At 52.1% G+C, this 12144-nt stretch overlaps 1 protein-coding gene across 1 annotated transcript; it reads left to right on the top strand.

Moving 5' to 3' along the window:
- Positions 1-726: 726 nt before the first annotated feature.
- Positions 727-6414, top strand: SLC7A4 (solute carrier family 7 member 4). Its single transcript, XM_065417838.1, has 4 exons — positions 727-1708; positions 2431-3107; positions 5071-5179; positions 6221-6414. Exons 1-4 carry the CDS (start codon positions 727-729, stop codon positions 6412-6414), a joined length of 1962 nt encoding a protein of 653 aa, XP_065273910.1.
- Positions 6415-12144: the final 5730 nt, after the last annotated feature.

Below are 12144 nucleotides of genomic sequence, written 5' to 3'. Positions count from 1 at the left end.
GTTTGGCAAAGTGATATGCAACTGAAAATGGTCTTATCATTGAAAGCGTCAGTCAGCCTTTACTAGAGGTGATACTACCAGCTCTGCCTAAAATACCCATTTCAAAGAAGTGATGGGCTCCCGTGTAAATGCTTTGTGGATACACATATGGACTCAATTCTGTGGCCTGTTAACAAAGGACAGGTGCACTCCTGGGTGAGCAGGAATCCTCCTGGGAAGGGACTTTCCGATAGAACACCAGTACATCTTAATAGATCATTGCTTCTTCCCTACTTCTCTTGGATTCCCTGGCTGCAGTGTACAGCCATAACACACAATTCCCCATAACCGGTGTGGTTCCTCGAGGAACAACCAAGGCAGGCCTGAGTCTGGGACCGTAGGGGCTCGGCTGGAAACCTTCCTGAGCCCTTGCCACCCGCCTGCCCCCTGCTGGTAATTGTTGGGAGTTTGGAGAGAAGTATCCTTGGTCATGTGATGTGTGTGTTACGCAATCGAGAGCCAGGCTAGTGCTTGCTGGACCTGAGTTAGTTAAAGTGTGGCCGTGGGGAGCAGGGAGGGAGAGGGGCTGGCTCGTGTTTGGGCCACGTGTGTGGGGGAGAGAGGGGCTGGTTCATGCTTGCTTTATTCCTCGCTAGGTTTTTGACGTGGCGACTTCTGCGCGACACGCTGCTCTGACCCTCCCTGTCCTTCTGCCGTCCCTGCTGCGGGCGGGGCTGTCTGTCTGAGATGGCGGGCCGGCTGCCTCGCTCTGCGGACCTAACCCGCTTCTGCCAGAAACTCAACCGGGTGAAAACTCTGGAGGATGACATGATGGAGACGACCTTCAATAGATGCCTCTCCACCGTTGACCTGACGCTGCTGGGCATAGGGGGAATGGTTGGCTCTGGCCTGTATGTCCTCACGGGCACAGTAGCCAAGGAGATCGCTGGCCCTGCCGTCGTCGTCTCTTTCATCATTGCTGGCTTTGCCTCTCTGCTGGCAGCTCTCTGTTATGCCGAGTTCGGTGCCCGGGTGCCTAAGACAGGCTCCGCGTACATGTTCACCTACGTCTCCATGGGCGAGATCTGGGCCTTCCTGATTGGCTGGAATGTGCTCCTGGAGTACATGATCGGGGGCGCTGCGGTGGCAAGGGCATGGAGTGCCTATCTGGATTCCATATTTAGTCATAAAATAAAAAATTTCACCGAGACCCACGTTGGCACATGGCAGGTACCGTTCCTGGCACATTACCCAGACTTCCTGGCAGCAGGTGTCCTGCTGATAGCCACAGCATTCATCTCCTTTGGGGCCAAAGTATCTTCCTGGCTTAACCATGTGTTCTCGGCCATCAGCTTGGGTGTGATCCTCTTCATCCTCATTATGGGATTCATTCTCGCAGAACCCAAGAACTGGAGTGCCCAGGAAGGTGGCTTTGCTCCGTATGGACTGTCGGGCATCATGGCAGGCACGGCCACCTGCTTCTATGCCTTTGTAGGCTTTGACGTCATAGCAGCCTCCAGTGAAGAAGCCAGAAACCCCCAGAAGGCTGTTCCCAGAGCAATAGCCATCTCCTTGGGCCTGGCCGCGGGGGCCTATATACTGGTGTCCATGGTGCTGACGCTGATGGTGCCCTGGCACACTCTGGATCCTGACTCTGCCCTGGCAGATGCGTTTTACAGAAGAGGTTACTCGTGGGCAGGGTTTATAGTAGCTGCTGGTTCCATTTGTGGTAAGTATGGACAGGCTGAAACCTCAGGTCCAGACTCCCAATGCCCCAGTCCCTGGGCTAACAGCGAGGCCTGCGTCCTCTGGCAGGGTACGTGAAAGAAATGACATCTCGGGTTATGCACTGCACGTTTCCAGGGCCTGAGTCATAGCTGCCAGGCTACTGGTTAGTGCTCAGAGTCCTGGGTGCCATTTCCAGGTTTGCCACTGACTCGCAGCATGACCTTGGCCAAGTCACTTAACTGCTCTGCTCCGTTTCCCCGGCTGTACTATGGGGATAGTAAATGCTGGGTGCTAGCTCCATCTCCTTGGAGGCTGCCTCCCCTCTGAGTTGCTCCCATTGTCTGGGGTGCCTGTTGGTCTGTCCCGGGGCTGAGGGACCCTGGGAATGAAGCAGAGTCCTGGATGGAGTTCCTACCCCCAGGCAATCTCTCCCGATGGCAAAGTATTCTCTCGGGCTCCAGGGTCCTGGATCTACCATGTGCCTGCTCCCTGGAAAACCACTGAGGAGCGATGGCCTCCACTGGAATGAGCAGATGAGCCTGACCGTGGCCTCCTCATGGGAGAGATCCCCACACTCACTGGCAGGTGCACATGAGCTCAGGAACTGCACTGCTGCCTTGTCCCTGAGCCAACTCTGGTCCCTGGGGTGGTGTGGGCAGGTTCGGGTGCGTGACTCTGACCCTGTGGCCTCTCTCTCTTTCTTTATCCTTCTCTCCCCCCCAGCGATGAACACGGTTCTGCTGAGCAACCTCTTCTCCCTCCCCAGAATTGTTTACGCCATGGCGGAGGATGGGCTTTTTTTCCGGGTGTTCTCCAGAGTGCACCCCCGCACGCAGGTGCCCGTGATCGGGATTGTGGTGTTTGGGGTGCTCATGGCTCTGATGGCCCTCATCTTCGACCTGGAGGCCCTGGTGCAGTTCCTGTCCATTGGCACTCTGCAAGCTTACACCTTCGTTGCAGCCAGCATCATTGTGCTGCGCTTTCAGCAGGAGAAGTCGGCAGCTCCCCCTCAGCCTGCCGGGAGCCAGCCCAGTCCTGGGCCCAACGAGGGGGCTGGCCCCAGCGAGCTAAAGGAATACGAATCCTTCTCGGACAAGCTGCAGCTGGTGGGCACAGACAAAGCCAAAGTGCACCGGGAGCCAGGGCAGCTTAAGGCAGCTTTCGAGCCCTACCTGGAGTTCCTCAGCGACTTCTACCCTGGGGAGGTGGTCACCATTGCCGTGGTTACCTTGATGGTGTCTGCCATATGCCTGTGCTCCATCTTGGTATTTGGCAACACCCATCTTCACCTGCCCACCTGGAGCTACTCCCTGCTGCTGCTGCTCTTCAGCCTGGGATTTCTGCTCAGCTTGCTTCTCATTTGGGTCCATGAGCAACAGGAGAGCACCAAGACCTTTCAGGTAGCCATCTGCCCCCTTCATTCTCATTGGTTGCTGTGGCCTGGGGGAGGTTGGAATGGCCCTTGCACAATAATGTCTGTAGTAGAGGAAGGCTGGGCTTGTGGCTAAAGTGCAGCTTTTCTTTTATTGGACCAACTTCTATTGGTGAGAGAGACCAGCTTTTGAGTTACACAGAGCTCTTCTTCATCTATGACACCTTCGTCTCCATCTGTGGCGCTCTGAATGTCCAAAATTAAGCATAATTAATATTATGTAGTTAACTCAAGCGATTAACGCAAAACAAATTAACTCGATTAACAAAATTAATCGTGATTAATCACCGTTTTAATCACACCGGTAAACAATAATAGAATACCAATTTAAATTGTTTGATGCTTTTCTACATTTTTCAAATATATTGATTTCAATGACAAGACAGAACACAAAGTGTACAGTCCTCACTTTATATTTTTATTAAATATTTGCATTGTAAAAAAAGATAAACACAAGATAGTATTTTTCAATTCACCTCCTACAAGTACAGTAGTGCAATCTCTTTATCATGAAAGTGCAACTTACAAATGTAGATTTTTTTTTTTAATAACTGCACTCAAAAATAAAACAACGTAAAACTTTAGAGCCCACAAGTCCACTCAGTCCTACTTCTTGTTCAGCCAATTGCTCAGACAAATGAGCTTGTTTACATTTACAGGAGATAATGCTGCACAATTCTTATTTACGTCACCTGAAAGTAAGAACAGGCGTTCGTGTGGCACAATTGTAGCCGGCGTTGCAAGGTATTTACATGCCAGATATGCTAAACATTCGCATGCCCCTTAGTGCAATCTGCAAGTTGAAGCAAGATCTTTTGTTTATCTCTTTCCAGTGCAAATATTTGTAATAAAAAATAACAAAGTGAGCAGAGTACACTTTGTATTCTGTGTAATTGAAATCCATATGTTTGAAAATGTAGAAAAACATTCACAATGTTTATAATACATTTAAATTGGTATTCTGTTGTTTCACGGTGTGATTAAAACTGCAATTGCAATTAATATTTTTAATCATTTGACAGCCCTAATATTAACCATTTGCATCAATCCTCTTTGTTATTTCCTAACGATTCCTATGCATCAATGTGGTCTAACTACCTACCTAGTGCCTGGTAACCTAAAGACCAAACCCACCCTGAACTCCCTTCTTCAGAAGTCTTGCCCTGTCCCTTTCATGGTCTCCTGCTTACCTTCTGTGAAGAAGAGTGCAAAATTATGACCGAAAGTTATATTCCTCTAGGCCTATACTATCATAAATAAAACCCAGCCTTTAGCATAACTACTACTATTAGGCCTTCTACAACAAATCCTTAATATAGCAAATCTGGTAACCCAGTTGCTTATGTTCACCTGCTTGCCCCCCAGGTCTGTTTCAACCTAGTAAGCAAAACATCAAGACAACGAGGCATTGAGTGTCAATGTTTTGATACTCAAAACATTAAGGTCAATCATATACCCCTATATCATTATACTCATTGCAAGCAGGGGAAAGGTCATAGGTCAATATCATTTGAAGAATTGTTCTCAGCAGTTGTCCACCCTTCCATGTCCTTTGAATGTGTGAGCTCAGCCTTAGGCCTGGTCCACACTAACCCCCCACTTCGAACTAAGATACGCAACTTCAGCTACGTGAATAACGTAGCTGAAGTCGAAGTACCTTAGTTCGAACTTACCGCGGGTCCAGACGCGGCAGGCAGGCTCCCCCGTCGACTCCGCGTACTCCTCTCGCGGAGCAGGAGTACCGGCGTCGACGGCGAGCACTTCCAGGATCGATCCGGGATCGATTTATCGCGACTAGACAAGACGCGATAAATCGATCCCAGAAGATCGATTGCTTACCGCCGGACCCGGAGGTAAGTATAGACGTACCTTTAGTTGTGACTGTCGTAGGCGTGTTCTCTCCTTATCACTGGCTGCTCTTTTCCTTGCAGATACCACTTGTGCCGCTCACTCCTGCGCTGAGTATTCTCCTGAACATCTATCTCATGCTGAAGCTGAGCTACATGACGTGGCTTCGATTCTCCATCTGGTTGATCCTAGGTGAGTTCAGGCGGTGGCCAATCAGTGACGTTCCCTCCCCTGAGAAGCAGGCCCATTCTAAGCTGAGGAGCTGGTGCCATCCATGGTGATGCTGGGCTGGGTCATACAGGTCCCTCTACCAAAGCCTGGAGAACGATGTTTGAAGGACTAGGGAGTCGGACGCAGACAAGGATATACTTGGGGGAAAGCTGAGCAGTTGATTTGCCCCCGATGCTGCCAAGCCGCTCGCTAAAGAACTTATCCGACAACTGGCAGCTCTCACCAACTAGCCAAAGGCTGTTGAGGAGATGAGGAAGGGACAAAAGCAAGTGCAGAGCTGATCTCCCAAAAGAAATGTATGACCCTGGCAATCGCCAAACCACCAGCCTCACTTGCATCGCTCAGAACAGAGTGGAACAAAGGGTAAGAGAGCATCAGTAGCTGCCCAGGGGGCGTCGGAACCAAGGGAGCGATCGGCTGTTAGAGCAGAGAATCAAGAATCTCCTGCTGTTTATTATAAAAAGCCTTGGCGGAGTGGAATGCAGCTTGGCTAGGGAGTTGTAGGCCAAGTGTTTGATAAAATGCATCTCGCTGTCAGTGGGAAAATGAATTAAAATTGTCTTGGGTTTAAAAAAATAAAAATCAGGGAAATGGCCCTGGCTGGTCTGGGGAAGTAAGGAGGGAAATCAGGCCAGTGGCCTATTGAGGCTTTGGTTTTAACTCTCCGGCAGGGTGTGTGGATACTACGATGGTCAGGGCCATTATAAAGAGATGGGAAGTGATACTGTCACATGGTCTGAAACTGGTGGAAGGACCATAGACAATGGGCCATGGCGAATGCCAGCTGGTTGAGTGGGCGGGCGGGGGCTGGTGGGGCCCTGCAGCATTGGTGTTGGGCCTGCTTTCATTTTCCGTCCCTTTCCTAGTCAGAGCCTCCATCGCATGGGTGTCTCCCTCCCACCCTGGCTGAGTCAGACACTGCTCAGTTCTGCTCCTCTCCTCCAAGCGCCTTTGCCTTGCTGCTAAAGCAAACTCTCTCTCTCTCTCTCTCTGCTGCAACAGGCCTCCTGGTGTACTTTGGTTACGGCATCTGGCACAGCAAAGAGAACCTGCGTGAGCCCACGTCCCGCAATGTGAGCGCCCGCTACGTGGTGTTCCCTAGCAGCAGCCTGGAGGAGACGGTGCAGGCGGTTCAACCCAACCCCCAGCCCTTGACGGAGCTGCCGGACATGGTGACTGAGGAAGCCAAGCGATGATGCGGCAATGGCGTAGCAGCCTCCCTGCGTGAAAAAGGACACCCCCCACCCCCACTTTCCTCTGCCGAAACAGCTGCCAGGGCTGGGTCTTCCCTGAGCAAACTCTGGGCTCTGGAGACAGGACGGTGATACACACACTTCCCCATCCGCACTCACAGCAAAAGCACTAGGGAGGTGATGGCTGCCTCCTTTCCCATACCCTGGCACACAGGGATCTGGCTTTTATCTCCCTACCTCTAGCTCGTAGTAACGTGTAAGCCGTGTCTTCCCCAACTGCTCCACCCGAATCCCCTGCCAAACCCAGCACAACCCTCATAGCAACAGAGGAAAAAGAACAGGAGTACCTGTGGCACCCTAGAGACTAACACATTTATTTGAGCATAAGCTTTCGTGGGCTACGGCCCACTTCGTCGGATGTAGGCAGTGGAAAATACAGTAGGAAGATAGACGCAGACGCAGACGCAGACACAGACACACACACACACACAACATGAAAAAATGGGTGTTTCCATACCAACTATAATGAGACTAATCAATTAAGATGGGCTATTATCAGCAGGAGAAAAAAAACTTTTGTAGTGATAATCAGGATGGCCCATTTCCAACAGTTGACAAGAAGGTGTGAGTAACAGTAGGGGAAAAAATTAGCATGGGGAAATAGGTTTTACTTTGTGTAATGACCCATCCACTCCCAGTCTTTTTTCAGGCCTAATTTAATGGTGTCCAATTTGCAAATTAATTCCAATTCTGCAGTTTTTCGTTGGAGTCTGTTTTTGAAGATTTTTTTATTGAAGAATTGTGACTTTTAGGTCTGTAATTGAGTGACCAGGGAGGTTGAAGTGTTCTCCGCCTGCTTTTTGAATGTTATAATTCTTGACGTCTGATTTGTGTCCATTTATTTTTTTGCGTAGAGACTGTCCGGTTTGGCCAATGTACATGGCAGAGGGGCATTGCTGGCACATGATGGCATATATCACCTTAGTAGATGTGCAGGTGAACGAGCCTCTGATGGTATGGCTGATGTGATTAGGTCCTATGATGGTGTCCCCTGAATAGATATGTGGACAGAGTTGGCAACGGGCTTTGTTGCAAGGATTCGTTCCTGGGTTCGTGTTTTTATTGTGTTGTGTGTGTGGTTGCTGGTGAGTATTTGCTTCAGGTTGGGGTGCTGTCTGTAAGCGAGGACTGGCCTGTCTCCCAAGATCTGTGAGAGTGAGGGATCGTCCTTCAGGACAGGTTGTAGATCCTTGATGATGCACTGGAGAGGTTTTAGTTGGGGGCTGAAGGTGACAGCTAGTGGCGTTCTGTTATTTTCTTTGTTGGGTCTGTCCTGGAGTAGGTGACTCCTGGGTATTCTTCTGGCTCTGTCAATCTGTTTCCTCACTTCCCCAGGTGGGTATCGTAGTTTTACGAATGCTTGATAGAGATCTTGTAGGTGTTTGTCTCTGTCTGAGGGATTGGAGCAAATGCGGTTGTATCTTAGAGCTTGGCTGTAGACAATGGATCGTGTGATGTGGTCTGGATGAAAGCTGGAGGCATATAGGTAAGTATAGCGGTCAGTAGGTTTTAGCCCACAAAAGCTTATGCCCAAATAAATTTGTTAGTCTCTAAGGTGCCACCAGTACTCCTGTTCTTTTTGCTGATACGGCCTAACACGGCTACCCCTCTGAAACATAGCAACAGAGGGGGTCACGTTTCTTTTCTTCAGCTCCACCGCTCTGTGATCTGCCTGTCCTGAAATGTCAGGGGGCAGCAGAGCCAATGTGGCCATTCCCACCAGAGCCCACTGTCTTTTCCCATGGCCCAGGGTGTATGATGAAGGGTCTCTGGCAAACAGGTGAGAGGTGCCACCCAGGCCGTGCAGGGCTGGGAGTCAGGACTTTATCCTGGCTCTCACATGGACTCCTGGCCTCGGCTGAGTCCCTTCTCCCTAAACCTCATCCCCATCAGTAACATGAGGGTGATGCTTAATTAGATGATGTGTGTAAAGCACTAGAAGTGCCCAGTATTGGGGTATTTCTACACTAGCTTTCCTGGGGTTCTTGGCACAGACAATCGGGTGCTGATCAGGCACCTGCTGGCATTCCCTGCCCTGGCCCCGGTCAGCAGGAAGCTGCATGTTCAAGAACCCAGTTCAGTGGGGTCACCCCCAGGGCCCATTCGTGTGGTTCCATTATTCTAAAAGGCACAGAAATGAGTTTGGGGCTGGGGGGCGGCCCAGGCCTTTGTACTGAGTGGGACTGGCAAAGGTGAGGCCACAGCGGGACAAGTGCAGAGGGAGCAGAGATTCCCCCCGCCCTTCGGTAGCTATTCCCATGCGAATGGTTTCTAGACAATCAATCACTTTCCTAGTGCAGTGAAATAGTGCATTACACTGGCTGGGCCCTCGCTCACTCCTCCCAAGCGGCTGGGCTGCCTGACCACCAGCCTGACCCTCATGTCCCCCCAGCCTCCCACGCGTGTCATTTTGCAGCGCTCAGCCCTGTACGACACACAGGACAGCAAGGCCCGGCCCGGCAGCTAGCGCACTCTGACAGTGAGAGGCAGGACCGGTGCAAGCTGTGCTGAACTAGGCCCCATCTATGTGAACCGCTGCCTGTTCAAATTTACAGCACCCCTTCTGGGGCTGCCTCTCAAGCCCATCCCACCGCTGAGACCGGGCCCCACCAGGGGCTGCTTGGGGCTTGGGCTCCTGTGCCCCTAGCCCTTTGCAGTTTCCTTGTGGCCCTACAGGCTGCTCTCATGGCACACAGGGATGGGGGCAGGCCCTCGCGTCCCCTACGCCCTGGCAGGCTCTAGCCCCTAGGCTGTCCCTGCTCTGTTGCCAGCTTTCATGTAAATTGGGCTGCGGCCTCCCCTCGCAAAGCCAGCTTTTGGACTCCCCTCTGCCTGGTGTCAGGGTGAGGCCTTGCCCTGCAGATCAGTTCATCTCTGAGGCTCCTTTTTCCACAGTTCACCTTTGCTCATTTTCTCCTCTTGGCTGCTGCGCTGTGAGCTACTGAGCCCAGCTCTGACTTTAGACCAGGGCCCGGGAGAGCGTGAAAGTGGCTGTTGTTTACTGTACATCTCCCCCACCCTCCGCAGCTGCATACTGTGAGTGGGCCTGTCAGCTGTCCCCCGCCCTCCAGGCTCTGCTGTGGCCCACGTGAGGTGCAGGTAGGCCTTGGGCCAGGTGTGAGTACGGCATTGGTACTGGGTGAGCTGCCGGCTCAGGCCTAGTTACTAGTATTTATTAGGAGGAAATGTGCAGAGACAACGCGAGCACCACAGAAAGCACAACGGCCAGGCCCTGCAGCAAAGCCCCCCCCCCTTGTGGAGCACTGGGCGGGGTTTGTATAAGGCAGGAGATAGGGAGCTGGGGAAGGGACTTTGGGCTTACCGTCTGACAGCCTGGCTGTTTGCCTGCTGCAGCTGCGGTCTGCTCCTGGAGCCCACAGGAGGCAGCTGTGCAGCCTGGGCATGAGATTGTGAATTTGCTGTGACTGCCTGAGGTGATGTATTTAGCACCCTTTGTTCTGGGTCCTGGCTGCTCCGTGCTCGGTTGGTGCCATCTTGCCCTGCACTGGTGTTGTGTGAAATGTACCACACGGGGGGCTGCTATTGCCAGTGGAGTTGTGTGTCCCTGCTGTGCTGTGCTCGGTGCCGCTGTGTAACAGCTTGTAACAAAGGTGCTGACACTAGCCCTACTTATAAATTATGGTCCTGCAATTGCTCTGCCTGGGCGGGAGTCTGTCCACACTGCTCTGTAGTCAGTCTACCAGAAAGTGGAGCCAGCCTGGTGCAAGTCTGAGGCCAGCCCTACTGGCCCCACAGAAAAGCCCCTTCTGAGGCACCCCACTGCACCAGCAGGGATTAGGGCACGGGGCTCTTCTTGTGCTTTGCTCTTCCACATCTCCAACAGCTTTGCTGCATTGTGCCCAAGTCCTGCAAAGGCTGGACCCAGGCAGAAACACCAGGGCTGGGAGGCTGGCTGCTGGCTCTGTGTGTTGGCCAACTCCATATGGAGATGAGTTTGAGACTTCCCTTTGAGGAGCAAGTCTACACAGCAGCAGGGGTATAGTATCTTCCCTCTGTGTCACCAGCCCCAGCCTTTAATAGGCCCCAGGGCTGGATTAACACACAGGCACTATAGATCCATGCCTAGGGCCCCAGCTGCCGGAGTCATGTGATGAGGTCAGAACCCTTAAAAATGGTCAGTCTCTGGCTGTAGTGGTTGCATAGAAAAGGTGGAAGACCCAAACTCAATGTAATCAGTGCACTGACCCCTCCTGAGGAGTTACCCTGATTCACTGCCTTGCACTGCCCCATCAGCTCCAGGCCACCAAGGGACTCTGTGAGCAGCTGGAGGAAAAGAGGGCTGGCCCGCCCACCCACACAAGTGGATACTCCCCAGCTGCTGGGGCATGCACTGGAGGGGCCCCTGCTGCCACAGCTGCCTGTCTGAAAAGGGGAGGGGGGGGGGGGACCATGCCACTACCACTTCAGGCAGTGAAGGCATGATGGGGAGCAGTTGTGTTGGACCAGGCCTAAGGCTCTGCTACGCCTCAGCCCATCCCTCCAGCTTTCTTTGCCATAGCTCTCTCCCCTCCCCCTTGTTCTCCTGCCTGTCACATTGTCAGGGTACCCCCTGCCCATGGTCCACTCCAGGAGTGCCCAGGCAGGTCTCAGAGCTCCAGCTGTCACATGTCTCTGGGCAGTGACTCTTGGTCCCCCTCCCTCCTGCCTTACAGTGTGATGTCCCCAGCAAGGCAGTGTGCACCTGTGTGTTGTCCTGTCTCCGAGGGCTCTGCACCGTGTATTGCCAGCAGTTATAAGTTACAGCACAGCTCTTTCTAAGTAGGCACTTTTATTTTTAAGGTAAAAACAATAAAAGTTCCTATGCAGATGCTTAAAGATTACAAGAGGACCCCCCCCCATTTGGAGGGTTGCAGTCTGTCATAGGGCAGCGTTACCTGGGGAGTCCTCCAACATCAGGGTGTGGCACAATTAGTGCACCGGCCTCAGTTTCTCTCCTTCAGAGTCCCCAGTAACTGCACCAGAGTTCTCTTGCCTCAGTTAATATCCCTCGTTGGGACTGGTTTATTACAGTCAGTTCAAATAATCCACAAAAGTCCCCAAATATAGTCCAGTGCACATAGTACTTAAAATACCACATCTGGTCCCTCAGTGCCCCACATACGAGACACTGGCATCTTCTGCCACAGCCAGTCTCTTCAATCCTTTCCTGTCCTTTTGCCAGGACAGCTATCACAGCCCTTCCAACTGGAGTGCAACTCTGCTCTTCCCAGCAGGAACCTCCACAACCTCTGCTGGGAGATCCTCCTCACCTGGGGAGCAACCCTCATTCACCATGACCCTCAGCCCTCTGGCTCCAGCTCTCCAGTGTGACATCAACTGGCAGGCCTTGCCACTGCTCTCCTGCCTTCAGCCCTCTCTGGCCCTTGGCTTTGGCCTCCCGGGCTTACAAGTCAGCAGCCTCTGCTGCTCTCTGGCTTAGGAAGGTCAACGGGCATGCCTCCCTGCTGCTTTCCTGCCTTCAGCCTTTCCCCAGAATCACCTACAGCTCCCACCTGCCCCTTTTCTTCTCTTAAAATCCAAGTTGGAGGCAGCTGATCAGTCACAGGAGCACTGGCTCCTTTTCTCTTAAATGGCCAGTGCCATCTTTTGACAATACCAAAAGATTGGAACGTCTGTTAGAGTCATCACGTAGCAGGATATGAAAGCCAAGAG

The sequence above is a fragment of the Emys orbicularis genome, chromosome 16 (genome assembly GCF_028017835.1).
Source record: "Emys orbicularis isolate rEmyOrb1 chromosome 16, rEmyOrb1.hap1, whole genome shotgun sequence".
Taxonomy (NCBI): domain Eukaryota; kingdom Metazoa; phylum Chordata; order Testudines; family Emydidae; genus Emys; species Emys orbicularis.
This window is presented reverse-complemented; position numbering and strand designations above follow the sequence as displayed.